At 47.0% G+C, this 21,179-nt stretch overlaps 1 protein-coding gene across 1 annotated transcript in view; it reads right to left on the bottom strand.

Moving 5' to 3' along the window:
• The window catches only part of SPEG (striated muscle enriched protein kinase), a 292,468-nt gene extending 277,993 nt beyond the window's left edge, over nt 1-14,475 (bottom strand). The window contains exon 1 of the mRNA XM_038769099.1: nt 14,100-14,475. Coding sequence (XP_038625027.1) covers nt 14,100-14,475 — 376 coding nt within the window. The remainder of the gene's footprint in view (nt 1-14,099) is intronic.
• Between the last annotated feature and the right edge of the window lie 6,704 nt (nt 14,476-21,179).

Here is a 21,179-nt window from a genome sequence, read left to right as displayed (position 1 = left end):
CATATAGAGACGGTCCCTACCCAATAGCAGGATCTGTTTAACTTGTAACTCCCCCAGCACTTGGAGCAGTACTTGGCCCAGAGGAAGCACTTAACAAGTATCATAATTATTATCATTATTATTATTATTATTATTATTAGAAACATTCCCTGCCCACAAGGAGCTGAAAGTCTGCAGGGACAGAACCAATTGAAGCACTGTGAATCGCCCAGCTAGAGGGCTTTTATTATTATTATTATTACTAATAAATAATAATAATTTATTATTTATACTAATTAATTAATTAATTAAAATCAATTAATGTGCTAATATTAATTACTATTAGTATAATAGTAATTATAATCAATTAATAATAATAATTGTTAAGTGCTTACTATGTGCCAGGCACTGTCCTAAGCATTGGGGTGGATACAAGCGAACCGGGTTGGACACAGTCCCTGTCCCATGCGGGGCTCACAGTCTCCAGCTCCATTTTCCAGATGAGGGAACTGAGGCCCAGAGAAGTGAAGTGACTCGCCCAAGGTCACACAGCAGACCAGTGGCGGTGCCAGGATTAGAACCCATGACCTTTAGAATTCCAGGCCTGGGGCTCTATCTCTATGTCAGGCTGCTTCCCTGCTATTTATTGTCTCTTAATTGGGGTTACTTGGGGGAACACGGGGGTCCTCACTCCCTTCTGAGTCCTTTGAATTATCATGTGGAATTTGCTCCCAGATTAAACGCGTAAGATCGATAATATCCCGATCCCCCCGATCTCTTAGGTCAGGGTAGACTGGAAGCCCCACGTGGGACGGAGACTGTGGTATAATAATAATAATAATAATGGCATTTATTAAGCGCTTACCATGTGCAAAGCAGCACCTGTATATATGTATATATGTTTGTACATATTTATTACTCTATTTATTCATTTATTTATTTTACTTGGACATATCTATTCCATTTATTTTATTTTGTTAGTATGTTTGGTTTTGTTGTCTGTCTCCCCCTTCTAGACTGTGAGCCCGCTGTTGGGTAGGGACCGGCTCTATGTGTTACCGACTTGTACTTCCCAAGTGCTTAGTACAGTGCTCTGCACACAGTAAGCGCTCAATAAATACGATTGAATGATTGATTGATTGACTGTATATGTAAAAATGGGGATTAAGACTGTGAGCCCCACTTGGGACAACTTGATCACATTGTATCCCCCACAGCGCTTAGAACAGTGCTTTGCACATAGTAAGCGTTTAACAAATGCCATCATTATTATTATTATATGTTGCCAACTTGGACTTCCCAAGCGTTTAGTACAGTGCTCTGCACACAGTAAGCACTCAATAAATACGATTGATTGATTGATTCTAAGTGCTGGGGAGGTTACAAGGTGAACAGGTTGTCCCACGGTGGGGCTCACAGTCTTCATCCCCATTTTCCAGATGAGGGAACTGAAGCCCAGAGAAGTGAAGTGACTTGCCTAAAGTCACCCAGCTGACGATTGGAGGAGTCGGGATTTGAACCCATGACCTCTGACTCCAAAGCCCGGGCTCTTTCCACTGAGCCACGCTGCTTCTCTGGTATCTCTTCCAGTGCTTAGGTCAGTGTTTGGTACACAATAAGTGCTTAAGAAATATAATAATAATAATAATAATAATAATAATAATGTCAGGTGATCGCTGTGTCAGCGATCCTTTGGAAGTAGCGTGGCCTAGTGGAAAGAACCCAGGCCTGGAGTCAGAGGTCGTGGGTTCTAATCCCGGCTCCGCCACTAATGATGGCATTTATTAAGCGCTTACTATGTGCCAAGCACTGTTTTAAGCACTGCGAGGGGATACAAGGTAATCAGGTTGTCCCCCGTGGGGCTCATAGTCTTCATCCCCATTTTCCAGATGAGGTCACTAAGGCCCAGAGAAGTTAAGTAACTTAACAATAATAATAATGGCATTTATTAAGTGCTTACTATGTGCAAAGCCCTGTTCTAAGCACCAGGGAAATTACAATGTGATCAGGTTGTCCCACAGGGGGCTCACAGTCTTTATCCCCATTTTACAGTTGAGGTAACTGGGGCCCAGAGAAGTGAAGTGACTTGCCCAAAGTCACACAGCTGACAATTGGCGGAGCCGCGATTTGAACCCATGACCTCCAATTCCAAATCCCGGGTTCCTCCCACTGAGCCATGCTGCTTCTCCACAGTCGCACAGCTGACAATTGGCAGAGTCAGAATTTGAACCCATGACCTCTGACTCCCAAAGCTCTTTCCAATGAGCCACCAAGTGCTTAAGAAATATAATAATAATAATAATAATAATAATAATAATAATAATAATAATAAGTGAGGTGATTACTGTGTCAGCAATCCCTTGGAAGCGGCGTGGCTCAGTGGAAAGAACCCAGGCCTGGAGTCAGAGGTCGTGGGTTCTAATTCCGGCTCCGCCACTCGCCTTCTGTGTGAACTTGGGCAAGTCACTTCCTTTCTCTGTGCCTCAGTTACCCCATCTGGAAAATGGGGATGAAGATTGGGAGACCTACGCAGGCCAGGCACTGTGTCCAACCCGATTTGCTTGTAGCCACCTGAGCACCTAGCACAGTGCCTGGCACATAGTAAGCGCTTAAAAACAAAACAGAACGAAACAAAATCTTCACTTTCTGTGGGCTTCAGTTACCCCCGTCTGTAAAATGAGGATTTGTGTTCCCCAGGTGGGACAGAGGGCTTGTGTCCAACCTTAGATCTACCCCGTTGCTTAGTACAGTGTCTGGCACATAGTAAGCCCCTAACGAATACCATAATCATTATTATTACCATGTACCTAACCAATGCTTAGTACAGTGCCTGGCACATCGTAAGTGCTTAACAAATACCATAATTACTATCATTATATTAATATATCCTGTACCTACCCAGCGCTTAGTACAGTGCTTGGCACATCATAAGCGCTTAACAAATTCATTCATTCAATCATATTTATTGAGTGCTTACTGTGTGCAGAGCACTGTGCTGAGCGCTTGGCAAGTGCAATTCATTCATTCATTCATTCATTCATTCATTCATTCAGTGTCCCTACTAGACACTGCCGTGGGGAGTTTGGGAAGAGAAGCCCAGTACATAGACACACTGACCCTAGAATCCATTAACAGTATTTATCGAGCGCTTACTAGGTGCAGAGCACTGCGCTAAGCGCTTGGGAGACTCCAGTGCAACAGAGTTGGCAGACATGCTCCCTGCCCAGAAGGAGCTGACAGTCTGAACAGATGGAGAAGCAGCGAGGCTCAGTGGAAAGAGCCCGGGCTTTGACGTCAGAGGTCGTGGGTTCAAATCCCGACTCCGCCAATTGTCCGCTGTGTGACTTTGGGCAAGTCACTTCACTTCTCTGGGCCTCAGTGACCTCATCTGGAAAATGGGGATGAAGACTGGGAGCCCCCCGTGGGGCAACCTGGTCATGTTGTAACCTCCCCAGAGCTTAGAACAGTGCTTGGCACCTAGTAAACGCTTAACAAATACCATTATTATTATTAAACAAGGAGACAGACATATTACACTGTGCTCACTGAAGCCTCAACATCCCTCAACATCACCTGCTGCTAAGCTCTCCTGCCTCACCCTCTTCTTTCCTCCTTTCCTCCCTTCCTTCCTTCCTCCTTCCTTTTCTTTTTTTCTTTCTCTTCCTTCCATCTTCCTTCCCTCCCTCCCTCCCTCGTTCTCTTCCTTTTCTTTTTCTTTTCTTTCTTTCCCTTCTTTCCTTGTTCCCTCCCTTCCTCCCTCCCTCCTTCCCTTCCTTCCTTGTTCTTTTTCTTTTCCTTTTTTCCCTTTCTTTCTTTCTCTCTCTTTTCCTTCCTTTCTCCCTCTCTTCCTCCTTCCCTTCCTTCCTCCTTCTCTTTCTCCTTCCCTTCCTTCATTCTTCCCTTCATTCTTTCCTATTTCTCTTTCTTTTCCTTTCTTTCCCTTCTTTCCTCCCACTCCCTTCTTCCCTCCTTCCCTTCCTTCCTCCTTTCCTTCTTTCTTCCCTCTTTCTCTTTCTTTTCCTTTCTTTCTTTCCCTTCCTCCCTCCCTCCCTTCCTTCCTCCCCCTTCTTCCCTCCTTCCCTTCCTTCCTCGTTCTCTTTCTTTTCTTTCTTTCTTCCTCTTTTTCCCCTTTCTTTCTCTCTCCCTCTTTCCCTTCCTTCCTTCCTTCCTCCTTTCCTCCCTCTTTCTCTTTCTTTTCCTTTATTCTCTTTTCCCTTTCTTCCTTTCTTTCTTTCTTTCTTTCTTTCCCTTCCTTCCTCCCTTCCTCCCTCCATCCCTTCCTTCCTTCTTCTCTTTCTTTCTTTCTCTCTTTCTCTTTCTTTCTTTCTTTCTTTCTTTCTTTCTTTCTTTCTTTCTTTCTTCCTTTCTTTCTTTCTTTCTTTCTTCCTTCCTTCCTTCCTCCCTCCATCCCTTCCTTCCCTCTTCTCTTTCTCTTTCTCTCTTTCTTTCTTTCTTTCTTCCTTCCTTCCTTCCTTCCTTCCTTCCTTCCTTCCTTCCTTCCTTTCTTTCTTTCTTTCTTTCTTTCTTTCTTTCTTCCTTCCTTCCCTTCTTTCTTTCTTTCTTTCTTTCTTTCTTTCTTTCTTTCTTTCTTTTCCTTTCTCTTTTTTCCCCTTCTTCCTTTCTTTCTTTTCCTTTGTATCTTTCCTTTCCTTCCTTCCTCCCTCCCTTCCTTCCTCCATCCCTCCCTTCCTTTCTTCTCTTTATTTACCTTTCTCTTTTTTCCCTTTCTTTTTTTCTTTCCCTTCCTTCCTTCCTTCCTTCCTTCCTTCCTTCCTTCCTTCCTTCCTTCCTTCCTTCCTCTTTTTCTTTTTTATGGTATTCGTTAAGTGCTTACTTTGTTCTGGGCCCTCTACTAATCCATGGGGTAAACTAAACAGAGTGGGCACAGTCCACAATCCTCGTTGTGGGCGGGGAATGTGTCTGATTATTGTTGCATTGTATTTTCCCAAGCACTTGGTACAGTGCTCTACACAGCGAGCACTCAATGAATACCATTGAATGAATGAATGAATGAATGAATGGAGCTCACGGTTTTAATCCCCATTTTCAGATTAAGGATTAAGACTGTAAACCCCATGTGGGACACCAAAACTTGGAACAATGTGCTTGGCACATAATAAGTGCTTAATAATAATAATAATAATAGCATTTATTAAGGGCTTACTATGTGCGAAGCACTGTTCTAAGCACTTAACAAATACTATTATTATTATTATTATTATTATGAGAAGCAGCGTGGCTCAGCAGAAAGAGCCCGGGCTTGGGAGTCAGAGGTCATAGGTTCAAATCCCAGCTCTGCCAATTGTCAGCTGTGTGACTTTGGGCAAGTCACTTAAGTTCCCTGTGCCTCAGTTACCTCATCTGTAAAATGGGGATTAATAATAATAATAATAATGATGGCATTTGTTAAGCGCTTACTATGTGTGAAGCACTGTTCTAAGCGCTGGGGGGGGATACAAGGTGATCAGGTTGTCCCACGTGGGGCTCACAGTCTTAATCCCCATTTTACGGATGAGGGAACTGAGGCCCAGAGATGAGGCTCAGAGGCTCACAGATTAAGACTGAGCCCCCTGTGGGATGACCTGATCACCTTGTAACCTCCCCAGCACTTAGAACAGTGCTTTGCACATAGTAAGCGCTTAATAAATGCCATTATTATTATTATTATTATTAATTGTCAGATGTGGGACTTTGAGCAAGTCACTTAACTTCTCTGTGCCTCGGTTACCTATCTGTAAAATGGGGATGAAGACTGTGAGCTGCACGTGGGCCAACCCGATCACCTTGTCTCCTCCCCAGCACTTAGAACACATAGTAAGTGCTTAACAAATGCCATTATTAATCATTATTATTATAAATACAATTGACTGCTCTTCACCCAGTGAGCACTCAATAAAGACCAATTAAGGGGCTGCTGGTTTTGTTTCCTGAAGGTTTCTTTTTGTTTTCTCTTTTCCTTTCTTGTTTCCTTTTTCCTTTGTTTCCTGTTTCCTTTTTCTTCATCGGTTGTTAATAATAATAACAATACTACCTCCCCGGGCAGAGGAGGCCAGAGATGAGGGAGCCAGGGCAGACCCAAGCTAGATTTCTGCCTTTCGAGAGCCCCACTTCATAATAACGAGGGGATTTAATAATGGCATTTATTAAGCACTTACTATGTGTAAAACACTGTTCTAAGCGCTGGGGGGGGGGGGGTACAAGTTAATCAGGTTGTCCCACGGGGGGCTCACAGGGTTCATCCCCATTTTACAGATGAGGGAACTGAGGCTCGGAGAAGTAAAGTGACTTGCCCAAAGTCACACAGCTGACAATTCGTGGAGCTGGAATTTGAACCCATGACCTCTGACTCCAAAGCCCGGGCTCTTTCCATAGAGCCACACTGCTTCTCCTTCTCCTTTCTTAAGTGTTTATTATGTGTCAAGCACTGTTCTAAGCACTGGAGTAGATACAAACTAATCAGGTTGGACACAGTCCCTGTCCCACGTGGGGCTCACAGTTCTCATCCCCATTTTCCAGATGAGGGAAGTGAGGCCCAGAGAAGGGAAGTGACTCGCCCAAGATCACACAGCAGACACGTGGCAGAGCCAGGATTAGAACCCAGGTCTTTCTGACACCCAGCCAGGCTCCATCCACTAGGCCATACTTCTCTCCACGCTCCTTCACTTGATCTGGTTCTGGTCCCTGAATCCTTACATTCATTCATTCATTCAATCGTATTTATTGAGCGCTTACTGTGTGCAGAGCACTGTACTGAGCGCTTGGGAAGTACAAGTCGGCGACATATAGAGACGGTCCCTACCCAACAATGGGCTCACAGTCGAGAAGGGGGGGATTTTAGACTGTGAGCCCACTGTTGGGTAGGAACTGTCTCTATATGTTGCCAACTTGTACTTCCCAAGCGCTTAGTACAGTGCTCTGCACATAGTAAGAGCTCAATAAATACGATTGATGATGATGATGATGATGATTCTCCACTCCAAAGTGTTTAGAACAGTGCTTTGCCCGCTACAGGCTGTAAGCTCTTCAGGAGCAGGGACTGTGTCTACCAACTGTATTATATTCATTCATTCATTCAGTCATATTTATTGAGCGCTTACTGCGTGCCGAGCACTGTACTAAGTGCTTGGGAAGTACCAGTCGGTGACATACAGAGACGGTCCCTACCCAACAACGGGCTCACAGTCTAGAAGGGGGAGGCAGATAATAATAATAATAATAATAATAATAATAATGGCATTTGTTAAGCGCTTACTATGCGCAAAGCACTGTTCTAAGCGCTGGAGGGATACAAGGTGATCAGGTTGTCCCTTGTGGGGCTCACAGTCATCATCCAAATTTTACAGATGAGATAACTGAGACTCCGAGAAGTTAAGTGACTTGCCCAATGTCACACAGCAGACATGTGGCGGAGTCAGGATTCGAACCCACGACCTCTGACTCCAAAGCCCATGCTCTGTCCACTGAGCCACGCCGCTCCTCTGCGCAAGATGGCACAACAAAACATGTGGTCAGGCGTCAGGTCGTCGGCTAAATCAATCAATCAATCAATCGTATTTATTGAGCCCTTACCGTGTGCAGAGCACTGTACTAAGCGCTTGGGAAGTTAAATGCACGTCATTAACAAAATCAAAAGAATAGTAAATATGTACAATTAAAATAGATAGAGTGATAAATCTGGACAAACAGATATACAGGTGTTGTGGGAAGGGGAAGGAGGTAATAATAATAATAACAATAATGGCATTTATTAAGCACTTACTATGTGCAAAGCACTGTTCTAAGTGCTGCGGGGATACAAGGTGATCAGGTTGTACCACGGGGGGCTCACAGTCAATCCCCATTTTACAGATGAGGGAACTGAGGCCGGGGGGGGGGATGGGGAGGAGGAGAGGGAAAAGGGGGCTCAGTGTGGGAAGGCCTCTTGGAGGAGGTGAGCTCTCAGTAGGGCTTTGAAGGGAGGAAGAGAGTGAGCTCCTGGTCAGAGGTCACGCGTGTCAGCTGCATCCCTCCACTGCCCCATCACATCCCTATTCACGCAAGCATCTGTGGGCAGGGAAGGTGTCTGTTTATTATTCTATCGTCCTCTCCCAAGCGCTTAGTACAGTGCGCTGTACAAAGTAAGCTCCCCATAATCAATCAATCAATCAATCAATCAATCAATCAATCAATCGTATTTATTGAGCGCTTACTGTGTGCAGAGCACTGTACTAAGTGCTTAATATTATTATATTATTATACTATTATTATAATATAATATAATATAATATAATATACTATAATTTTATAATATACTATTATAATTATTATATTATTATATTATAATATGAATATTATAAGTATTATTATACTCATTATAAGTATTATTATATCGTTATTATAGAATATATAATATATTTATTATTGCATATTACTATAAAGAAAATAAGTACAATAAATATGTACAAGTAAAATAAAATAAATAGAAGTAAAATTAAAAAAAATAAAATAAAGTAAAATAAATAAATAGAAAAATAAATACGTACAAACATATACTATATATGTATGCAAATACATATATAGTATATATGTATACTGTATATGTATATGTATATATGTATACTGTCAGCTATGTGACTTTGGGCAAGTCACCTCACTTCTCCGGGCCTCCGTTACCTCATCTGTAAAATGGGGATTAAAAGTGTGAGCCCCCCCCGTGGGGCAACCTGATCACCTTGTAACCTCCCCAGCGCTTAGAACAGTGCTTTGCACATACTAAGTGCTTAACAAATACCATCATTATTATTCTTATTATTAATGAAAATGAATGACCAACGAGACCTCTGTAAAATGGCGATTAAAACTGTGAGCCCCCCGTGGGACAACCTGATCACCTTGTAACCTCCCCAGCGCTTAGAACAGTGCTTTGCACATAGTACATGCTTAACAGATACCATTATTATTATTCTTATTATTAATGAAAGTGAATGTCCAACAAGACCACTGTAAAATGGGGAGTAAAACTGTGAGCCCCCCATGGAACAACCTGATCACCTTGTAACCTCCCCAGCGCTTAGAACAGTGCTTTGCACATAGTACGTGCTTAACAGATACCATCATTATTATTCTTATTATTAATGAAAATGAATGGCCAACGAGACCACTGTAAAATGGGGATGAAGACTGTGAGCCCCCCGTGGGACAACCTGATCACTTTGTAACCTCCCCAGAGCTTAGAACAGTGCTTTGCACATAGTAAGCGCTTAACAGACACCATCATTATCATTCTTATTATTAATGATAAAGAATGACCAATGAGACCACTGTAAAATGGGGATGAAGACTGTGAGCCCCCCGTGGGACAACTTGATCACTTTGTAACCTCCCCAGCACTTAGAACAGTGCTTTGCACGTAGTAAGCGCTTAACAAATACCATCATTATTATTCTTATTATTAATGAAAATGAATGGCCAATGAGACCACTGTAAAATGGGGATGAAGACGGTGAGCCCCCCGTGGGACAACTTGATCACTTTGTAACCTCCCCAGCTCTTAGAACGGTGCTTTGCACGTAGTAAGCGCTTAACAAATACCATCATTATGCTTCTTCTTATTATTAATGAAAATGAATGACCACCATCCCCTCCTCATCCACCCGTCCCCAGACCCATCTGGACTGTCCTCCCCATCCTCAGGCTTAGGCAGCCCCCCAACTTCAAGGATCCCACACTTCCACCGGCTCTTCGCTCTGGCTGTTCACACCGTCTGACCCTCTTCGCCTCTTGCCCGCCCTGTGCCCGGCTTGCCCACGTCTTCTTCGCCGACTTGCCCCCCTGCTTCACATCCTCCATATTCTCGGGGTCCACAGGGCGAGTGGACCCTCAAATGGCTTTCCAGTCTCCCCCACCCCTCCCGGTTCGCTCATCCTCCCTCCCGTAGCCGAACTGGGGCTCTGGACCCCCACTCCTCAGATCACGCTGGCCATTTGTGGGGTTGCCCCCGTCTCCTCACGCCTCCTCCAAGAGATCTTCCCCAACTAGGCCCTCATCGGCGCTTAGAACAGTGTTCGGTACATAGTAAACGTTTAACAAATGTTCTGATGACTTGACACCCGTCCACATGTCTTGATTTGTCGTCTGTCTCCCCCTTCTAGACTGTGAGCCCATTGTTGGGTAGGGACCATCTCTTTATGTTGCCAACTTGTACTTCCCAAGCGCTTAGTACAGTGCTCTGCTCACAATAAGCGCTCAGTAAATACAATTGAATGAATGAATGAATGAACAAAATACCATTGTTATTTCCTCTTCTCCCACTCCCTTCTGCGTCGCCTGCCACTTGGATTTGCCCCCCTTCTTCCCTCAGCCCCACAATGCTTATGTCCCTATCTATCATTTATTGATTTCTATTAATGTCCATCTCCCGGTCTAGACTGTCAGCTCCTTCTGGGAGAAGAACCCGTCTAACAAATCGGTCACATTGTCCTCTCCCAAGCGTTTAGTATAGTGCTCTGCACGCAGTTAGAGCTCAATAAATGCGATCGATTGAAGTACGACTGATTGATTGAGATGTTGCAAGGGTAGATGAGGGGGTGAGCTTTGCCCCGCCGGTCTCCAGGCCCCCTACAAGAAGACCCCAGCCCACCAGCTGGGTCTCTCCCAGAACCTCGAACCTCTCCAAGCCTGCTCCCGCCTCCCTTCCCCTTCACCCCAGAGTGAAAGCTCCGAGGATTGAGCATCCACTAAGCTCCCACCAACCTCACCTTGCCGCTCTCCTACCCAGTCCAACCAAGCACACTTCACTCTCTAATGCCAATCTAGTCACCGTAACGAGATCGCGTCTATCTCGCCACCAACCCCTGGCCCACATCCTCCCTCCAGTCTGGAATGCCCTTCCCTCCTCAGATCCACCAGACAATTCCTCTCCCCCACTCCAAAGCCTTATCCAAGGCCCACCTCCTCCAGGAAGCCTTCCCCGACTAAGCTCCCCTTTCCTCTTCTCCCTCTCCCCTCTGCATCACCCTGTCTTGCTCTCTCCCTTCATCCCCCCTCCCAGCCCCACAGCTCTTACGTCCACATCCCTCATTTACTGATTTCTTTTCACATCCGCCTCCCCCTCTAGACTGCCAGCTCATCGTGGGCAGGGAATGGGTCTGACTGCTGCTCTATCGTCCCCTCCCAAGCGCTTAGTCCAGTTCCCCGTGCACACTAGGGTGCTTAGATACTCTCCCAAAAACTTAGTCCAGGGTTCCACCCATGGTAGGGTGCTCGATTACTCTCCCAAGCGCTTAGTCCAGTGCTCCGCGCACACTAGGGTGCTTAGATACTCTCCCAAAAACGTAGTCCAGGGTTCTGCCCATGGTAGGGTGCTCGATTACTCTCCCAAGCACTCAGTCCAGTGCCCCGTGCATACTAGGGTGCTTAGATACTCTCCCAAAAACTTAGTCCAGGGTTCCACCCATGGTAGGGTGCTCGATTACTCTCCCAAGCGCTTAGTCCAGTGCTCTGCGCACACTAGGGTGCTTAGATACTCTCCCAAAAACGTAGTCCAGGGTTCTGCCCATGGTAGGGTGCTCGATTACTCTCCCAAGCGCTTAGTTCAGTGCCCCGCACATACTAGGGTGCTTAGATACCCTCCCAAAAACTTAGTCCAGGGTTCCACCCATGGTAGGGTGCTCGATTACTCTCCCAAATGCTTAGTCCAGTGCTCTGCGCACACTAGGGTGCTTAGATACTCTCCCAAAAACTTAGTCCGGGGTTCCGCACATAGTAGGGTGCTTGATTACTCTCCCAAGCACTTAGTCCAGTGCCCCGTGCACACTAGGGTGCTTAGATACTCTCCCAAAAACTTGGTCCACGGTTCCACCCATGGTAGGGTGCTCGATTACTCTCCCAAGCGCTTAGTCCAGTGCTCCACGCACACTAGGATGCTTAAATACTCTCCCAAAAACTTAATCCAGGGTTCCACCCACGGTAGGGTGCTCGAATACTCTCCCAACTGCTTAGTCCAGTGCCCAGCACATACTAGGTTGCTTAGATACTCTCCTAAAAACTTAGTCCAGGGTTTTGCCCACAGCAGGGTGCTCGATTGCTCTCCAAAGCACTTAGTCCAGTGCCCTGCGCATACTAGGGTACTTAGATATCCTCCCAAAAACTTAGTCCAGGGTTCCACCCATGGTAGGGTGCTCGATTACTCTCCCAAGTGCTTAGTCCAGTGCCCCACGCACACTGGGGTGCTTAGATACTCTCCCAAAAACTTAGTCCGGGGTTCCACACACAGTAGGGTGCTCGATTACTCTCCCAGGCACTTAGTCCAGTGCCCCGTGCACACTAGGGTGCTTAGATACTCTCCCAAAAACTTAGTCCACGGTTCCACCCATGGTAGGGTGCTCGATTACTCTCCCAAGCTCTTAGTCCAGTGTTCCATGCACACTAGGATGCTTAGATACTCTCCCAAAAACTTAGCCCAGGGTTCCGCCCACGGTAGGGTGCTCGATTACTCTTCCCAGCGCTTAGTCCAGTGCTCTGCGCACACTAGGGTGCTTAGATACTCTCCCAAAAACTTAGCCCAGGGTTCCGCCCATGGTAGAGTGCTCGATTACTCTCCTAAGCGCTAAGTCCAGTGTCCCGCGCACACTAGGGTGCTTAGATACTCACCCAAAAACTTAGTTCAGGGTTCCACCCACGGTATGCTCAATTACTCTCCCCAGTGCTTAGTCCAGTGCTCCGCGCACACTAGGGTGCTTGGATACTCTCCCAAAAACGTAGTCCAGGGTTCTGCCCATGGTAGAGTGCTCGATTACTCTCCCAATCGCTTAGTCCAGTGCTCTGCACACACTAGGGTGCTTAGATATTCTCCCGAAAACTTAGTCCAGGGTTTTGCCCATGGTAGGGTGCTCAATTGCTCTCCCAAGCGCTTAGTCCAGTGCCCCGCACACACTAGGTTGCTTAAATATCCTCCCAAAAACTTAGTCCAGGGTTCCACCCATGGTAGGGTGCTTGATTACTCTCCCAAGCGCTTAGTCCAGTACTTTGCATACACTAGGGTGCTTAGATACTCTACCAAAAACTTAGTTCAGGGTTCTGCACACGGTAGGGTGCTCGATTACTCTCCCCAGCACTTAGTCCAGTGCTCCGTGCACACTAGGGTGCTTAGATACTCTCCCAAAAACTTAATCCAGGTTTCTGCCCACGGTAGGATGCTCGATTACTCTCCCCAGCACTTAGTCCAGTGCTCTGCGCACACTAGGGTGCTTAGATATTCTCCCAAAAACTTAGTCCAGGGTTCTCCCCACGTCAGGGTGCTTGATTACTCTCCCAAGCGCTTAGTCCAGTGCCCCGTGCACACTAAGGTGCTTAGATACTCTCCCAAAACTTAGTCCAGGGTTCCACCCACAGTATGGTGCTCGATTACTCTCCCCAGGGCTTAGTCCAGTGTTCTGCACACACTAAGGTGCTTAGATACTCTCCCAAAAACTTAGTCCAGGGTTCCGCCGACGGTAGGATGTTCGATTACTCTCCCCAGCACTTAGTCCAGTGTTCTGCGCACACTAGGGTGCTTAGATACTCTCCCAAAAACTTAGTCTAGGGTTCCGCCCACGGTAGGGTGCTCGATTACTCTCCCAAGCCCTCAGTCCATTGCCCCGTGCACACTAGGGTGCTTAGATACTCTCCCAAAAACTTAGTCCAGGGTTCCACCCACGGTAGGGTGCTCGATTACTCTCCCAAGCACTCAGTCCATTGCCCCGTGCACACTAGGGTGCTTAGATACTCTCCCAAAAACTTAGTCCAGGGTTCCGCCCATGGTAGGGTGCTCGATTACTCTCCCCAGTGCTTAATCCAGTGCCCTGTGCACACTAGGGTGCTTAGATACTCTCCCAAAAACTTAGTCCAGGGTTCCGCCCACGGTAGGGTGCTCGATTCCCAGCGCTTGGAACAGTGCTTTGCACATAGTAAGTGCTTAATAAATGCCATTATATATATGTATACTCTCCCAAGCTCTTAGTCCAGTGTTCTGCCCCCTGGAAGCGCTCCATAAATATGTCTGACTGACGACTGACTAAGCACTTCCTTCCCCCGGTTGGGCCGGCCCAGCGGGTGTCCGCGGCCCCCTCCCCTCCGCCCTCGCCCCCCGCCACCCCGGTTACCTCCGACCTCCAGCACGGCCAGGACGGCACTGCAGGAGGCCTCTCCCAGCTGGTTGCGCGCGGAGCAGGTGTAGACGCCGGCGTCCTCAGGCCCGCAGGCCCGAAGCCACAAGGCCCAGGGCTCGGGGGCCGGGGCCGGGAGGGGCTCCCCGTTGCGGAACCAGCTGAGACAGGGCGGGGGGCTCCCCTGGACCGCCACCCTCAGCCTCACGTCCCCCCCGGCGAAGACGGCCGCGTCCTTCAGCTGCCTCAGGAAGACCGGGGCGCCGTCCGTCGAGGGCCCGGCCCCCGTCTTGGCCCTCTTCGGAGGCACGCCCGGGCTCGGGGGGGCCCTCAGGCCCGACCCCCCGCTCCGGGGGCCCCGGGGGCCCTGCATGGCCGCCCGAAGGTGCTGTGGAGAGGCCGGACCGGTGCCGTCCGCCCGTCCGCCCGTCCGCCCGTCCGTCCGCCGGCCCGCCTGTGGGCCCAGAAGGTCACCGGGGTGGCCGGCGGCTCAGGGACTATTTTTAGGCCCCGGCTCGGGTTGCGGAGGAGCTGGAGGGGGGGAGGGGGAATGCAGGGGGGATTCTCTTTATAATTGGGGTGTTTGTTGGACGTTCACAATGTGTCGGGCGCTGTACTAAGCGCTAGGGTAGATACAACTACCCAATACTTCACTCTGCTGCCCGGATCATCTTTGTGCAGAAGCGCTCTGGGCATGTCACTCCCCTCCTCAAAAATCTCCAGTGGCTGCCTGTCAACCTACGAATCAAGCAAAAACTCCTCACTCTCGGCTTCAAGGCTGTCCATCCCCTCACCCCCTCTTCCCTCACCTCTCTTCTGTCCTTCTCCAGCCCAGCCCGCACCCTCCGCTCCCCCGCCGCCGCTCACTTCCTCACTGGGCCTCCTTCTTGCCCGTCCCGCCGTCAACCCCCGGCCCACGTCCTTCCCCTGACCCGGAATGCCCTCCCTCCACACAGCCGCCAAACTAGCTCTCTTCCCCCATTCAAAGCCCTACCGAGAGCTCACCTCCTCCAGGAGGCCTTCCCACACTCAGCCCCCTTTTTCCTCTCCTCCTCCCCATCCCCCCGCCCTACCTTCTTCCCCTCCCCACAGCACCTGTATATATGTTTGTCCAGATTTATTACTCTATTAATTTTACTTGTGCAGATTTACAATTCTATGTATTTTGTTTGCTGTGCATTTCGCTTTAATTATTATTATTATTATTATTATTATTATGGCATTTGTTAAGCGCTTACTATGTGCAAAGCACTGTTCTAAGCGCTGGGGAGGATACAAGGTGATCAGGTTGTCCCACGTGGGGCTCACAGTCTTAACCCCCATTTTACAGATGAGGTAACTGAGGCCCAGAGGAGTTAAGTGACTTGCCCAAGGTCACACAGCTGACAATTGGCGGAGCCGGGATTTGAACCTATGACCTCTGACTCCCAAGCCGAGGCTCTTTCCATTGAGCCACGCTGCTTCTCTAATTCTATTTATTCTGATGACTTGACACCTGTCCACATGGTTTGTTTTGTTGTCTGTCTCCCCCTTCTAGACCCGGAGCCCATTGTTGGGTAGGGACCATCTCTACATGTTGCCGACTTGTCCTTCCCAAGCGCTTAGTACAGTGCTCTGCGCACAGTAAATGCTCAATAAATACGATTGAATGAATGAACGAAATGAGCCCCTCATGGGACCACCTGATCACCTTGTAACCTCCCCAGCGTCTAGAACAGTGCTTTGCACATCGTAAGCGCTTAATAAATGCCATCATTATTATTATTATTATTATTATCTATTCTATTTATTTTATCTTGTTAGTATGTTTGGTTTTGTTCTCTGTCTCCCCCTTTTAGACTGTGAGCCCACTGTTGGGTAGGGACTGTCTCTATATGTTGCCAACTTGTACTTCCCAAGCGCTTAGTACAGTGCTCTGCACCAAGTAAGCGCTCAATAAATACGATTGATTGATTGATTGATTATCCGCAATCCCAGCCCCACAGCTCTAATGTCCATATATATCACTAACTGATTTCTATTAATGTCTGCACTAATGTCCATACACATCATTAACTGATTGCTTTTAATGTCTATCTCCCCCTCTAAACTGGAAGTTCACTGTGGGCAGGGGATGTGTCCGTTTCTTGTTTGATTGTCCTCTCCCAAGCGCTTAGTCCAGTGCTCTGTACACAGTAAGCGCTCAATAAATACGATTGAATGAATGAATGACAGCAGAAGCAGCAGGGACCCTTGGTGGAGTGGACGGAGCTAGGGTGCCTCTCTTGCACGCTGGTAAAATGATGATGGTATTTGTTAAGCGCTTACTATGTGCAAAGCACTGTTCTAAGCGCCTGGGGGGGATACAAGGTGATCAGGTTGTCCCATGGGGGGCTCACAGTCTTAATCTCCATTTTACAGATGAGGGAACTGAGGCTCAGAGAAGTTAGGTGACTTGCCCAAGGTCACACAGCAGACATGTGGTGGAGCTGGGATTCGAACCCATGACCTATGACTCCAAAGCCCGGGCTCTTTCCACTGAGCCTTGCCATGCTGCTACTACTAAAACTAAGTAAAACCTTTCCACAGTAATAATGATAATGATAGCATTTGTTAAGCGCTAAGCAGCGTGGCTCAGTGGAAAGAGCCTGGGCTTTGGAGTCTGAGGTCATGGGTTCAAATCCTAGTTCCTCCAACTGTCAGCTATGTGACTCTTGGCAAGTCACTTCACTTCTCTGGGCCTCAGTGACCTCATCTGTAAAATGGGGATTAAAACTGTGAACCCCCCATGGGACAACCTGATCACCTTGTAACCTCCCCAGCGCTTAGAACAGTGCTTTGGACATAGTGAGTGCTTAACAAATACCATCATTATTATTATTATTATTATTATTATTATGTGCAAAGCACTGTTCTAAGCGCGAGGTAAACTTGGTGAACAGAGGTGTGGCTTGACGTCTACTAGGTGTCACCGGGGCTCCCCCGATCCGGGAATGTCCCGGTTGGTATGAACCGGGGGCTCTGAACGAGACTCAGTTTGAATTCCCTAGGCCTAGAAAAAACAAATTAAATGATGGCATTTGTTCATTCCTTCATTCAATCATATTTATTGGGTGCTTACTGAGTGCAGAGCACTGTACTGAGCGCTTGGGAAGTTAGAGAAGCAGCGTGGCTCAGTGGAAAGACCACGGGCTTTGGAGTCAGAGGTCATAGATTCAAATCACAACTCCACCAAATGTCAGCTGTGTGACTTTGGGCAAGTCAGTTCACTTCTCTGGCCCTCAGTTACCTCATCTGTAAAATGGGGATGAAGACTGTGAGCCCCCCGTGGGACAATCTGATCACCTGTATCCCCCCAGCGCTTAGAACAGTGCTTTCCACATAGTAAGCACTTAATAAATGTCATAATTATTATTATAAATCGGGAACGTATAGAGACGGTCCCGACCCAACAACAATAATAATAATAATAATGTTGGTATTTGTTACGCGCTTACTATGTGCAAAGCACTGCTCTAAGCGCGGGGGTAGATACAATGGGCTCACAGTCTATCACAGTCTAGAAGCACTTGTTAATCGCTTACTATGTGCCAAGCACTGTTCTAAACACTGGGGTAGATACAAGTTCATCAGGTTGCCTCACATGGGGCTACAGTCTTCATCCCCATTTGACAGATGAGGTAACTGAGGCACAGAGAAGTGAAGTGACTTGGCCAAAGTCACACAGCTGGTCAGTGGCAGAGCCGGGATAATTAATAATAATAATAATAATAATAATGGTATTTGTGTGTGCTATGTGCCAAGCATTGTTCTAAGCACTGGGGGGGATACAAGGTAAACAGGTGGTCATTCATTCATTCATTCAATTGTATTTATTGAGCGCTTACTGTGTGCAGAGCACCGTATTAAGCGCTTGGGAAGTACAAGTTGGCAACATATAGAGATGGTCCCTACCCAACAATGGGCTCACAGTCTAGAAGGGGGAGATAGACAACAAAACAAAACGTGGACAGGTGTCAAGTCATCAGAATAAATAGAATTAAAGCTAAATGCACATCATTAGCAAAGTAAATAGAATAGTAAATATGTACAAGTAAAATAAATAGAGTAATAAATCTGTACAAACATATATATGGTCCCACATGGGGCTCACAGTCTTTGTCCTCGTTTTCATTCATTCATTCAATCGTATTTATTGAGCGCTTACTGTGTGCAGACCACTGGACTAAGTGCTTGGGAAGTAAAAGTTGGCAACCTCCAGAGACGGTCCCTACCCAACAGCGGGCTCACAGTCTAGAAGGGGGAGACAGACAACAAAACCAAACATATAAACCAAATAAAATAAATAGAATAAATATGGTTTGGCACATAGTAAGCAACTGAGGCACAGAGAAGAATAATAGTAATGATAATGGCATTTATTAAGCATTTACTATGTGCAAAGCACTGTTCTAAGCGCTGGGGAGGTTACAAGGTCATCAGGTTGTCCCACGGGGGGCTCACAGTCTTAATCCCCATTTTACAGATGAAGGAATTGAGGCACAGAGAAGTCAAGTGACTTGCCCAAAGCCACCCAACTGGTCAGGGCAGAGCCTGGATTCGAACCCATGACCTCTGACTCCCAAGCTCGGGCTCTTTCCACTGAGCCACGCTGCTTCTCTAGGAGGGAGAGTGAAGCAGAGGCCTACCGAGGCCATTCTTGGCTTGGGCAGTGGCTAGCGAGGGGCAAGCCATCGGCTACAGGTCAAAACTCCCCCACGCTGGGCAGCAGCGGCATGGAGAGAGTCAATCAATCAATCAATCAATCAATCGTATTTATTGAGCGCTTACTGTGTGCAGAGCACTGTACTAAGCGCTTAGGGAAGTCCAAGTTGGCAACATATAGAGACAGTCCCTACCTAAGAGAGGGCTCACAGTCTAGAAGGGGGAGACAGACAACAAAACCAAACATACTAACAAAATAAAATAAATAGAATAGATATGTACAAGTAAAATAAATAAATAGAGTAATAAATATGTACAAACATATATACATATATACAGAATGAATGAATGAATGCTTCTCTATAATAATAATAATCTTGGTATTTGTTAAGCGCTTACTACGTGCAAAGCACTGTTCTAAGCGCTGGGGCGGATACAAAGTGATCAGGTTGTCCCATGGGGGGCTCACATCCTCAATCCCCATTTTACGGATGAGGTAACTAAGGCACAGAGAATCAATCAATCGATCAATCGTATTTATTGAGCGCTTACTGTGTGCAGAGCACTGTACTAAGCGCTTGGGAAGTCCAAGTTGGCAACACATAGAGACAGTCCCTACCCAACAGTGGGCTCACAGTCTAAAAGGGGGAGACAGAGAACAAAACCAAACATACTAACACAATAAAATAAATAGAGTAGATATGTACAAGTAAAATAAATAAATAGAGTAATAAATATGTACAAACATATGTATGTATATATATATAGAATGAATGAATGCTTCTCTATAATAATAATAATCTTGGTATTTGTTAAGCGCTTACTACGTGTAAAGCACTGTTCTAAGCGCTGGGGCGGATACAAAGTGATCAGGTTGTCCCATGTGGGGCTCACATCCTCAATCCCCATTGTACAGATGAGGTAACTAAGGCACAGAGAATCAATCAATCAATCAATCGTATTTGTTGAGCGCTTACTGTGTGCAGAGCACTGTACTAAGCGCTTGGGAAGTACAAGTTGGCAACATCTAGAGACAGTCCCTACCCAACAGTGGGCTCACGGTCTAAAAGGGGGAGACAGAGAACAAAAGCAAACATACTAACACAATAAAATAAATAGAATAGGTATGTACAAGTAAAACAAATAAATAAATAGAGTAATAAATATGTACAAACATATATACAGGTCAAGGATGGAGACTCAGATCAACTGCGCGGAAGGCAGAGATAGTGTTTTAGACTGTGAGCCCACTGTTGGGTAGGGACTGTCTCTATATGTTGCCAATTTGTACTTCCCAAGCGTTTAGTACGGTGCTCTGCACATAGTAAGCGCTCAATAAATACTACTGATGATGATGATAGTCAACCGCTTCCGGATTTTTCCCAAGCAAACTCTGTGGATCCGCTACGGGAACGATTGCAGAGGGAGAGCGGGGCCATCTGGGACAAACGGGGCTTCGCCACGGGTCGGACACAACTCGACGACGTAAGACAAGGAAGCAGCGTGGCTCAGTGGAAAGAACCCGGGCTTGGGAGTCAGAGGTCTTGGGTTCTAATCCCGGCTTCACCTACCTTCAATCAATCGTATTTATTGAGCGCTGACTGTGTGCAGAGCACTGTACTAAGCGCTTGGGAAGTCCAAGTGGGCAACATAGAGAGATGGTCCCTACCCAACAGTGGGCTCACAGGTGTCAGCTGTGTGACTTTGGGCAAGTCGCTTCACTTCTCTGTGCCTCAGTGACCTCATCTGTCAAATGGGGATGAAGACTGTGAGCCCCACGTGGGACAACGTGATTACCTTGTATCCCCCCCACTGCTTAGAACAGTGCTGGGCATGTAGTAAGTACTTAACAAATACCATTATTATCATTATTATTATTCTCAGGCTGTTCCGAGAAGCAGCGTGGCTCAGTGGAAAGAGCACGGGCTTTGGAGTCAGAGGTCATGGGTTCGAATCCCAGCTCCACCACATGTCTGTTGTGTGACCTTGGGCAAGTCACTTAACTTCTCTGAGCCTCAGTTACCTCATCTGTAAAATGGGGATTAAGACTGTGAGCCCCACGTGGGACAACTTAATCACCTTGTATTCCCCCCAGTGCTTAGAAAAGTGCTTTGCACATAGTAAGCAGTTAACAAATGCCATCATTATTATTATTATTATCTTGTGTCCATCGCGGCCCAACTCCTCCGGGATCCAAGTGAGTGGCTGGCCTGCGAAGCCATCTCTGGGCACTTCAGGGGCCCCCAGAAAGCAGGCCCTTCTGCTCTGATGTGGGTACTTGGTGGACGCACTGGTCAGCTGTGTGACTTTGGGCTCCTCAAAAATCTCCAGTGGCTCCCAATCAATCTGCGCATCAGGCAGAAACTCCTCACCCTGGGCTTCCAGGCTGTCCAT

This window comes from Tachyglossus aculeatus, chromosome 1 (genome assembly GCF_015852505.1).
Source record: "Tachyglossus aculeatus isolate mTacAcu1 chromosome 1, mTacAcu1.pri, whole genome shotgun sequence".
NCBI lineage: Eukaryota > Metazoa > Chordata > Mammalia > Monotremata > Tachyglossidae > Tachyglossus > Tachyglossus aculeatus.
Note: the sequence above shows the minus strand (reverse complement) of the source record. Positions and strands in the feature narration are given on the sequence as shown.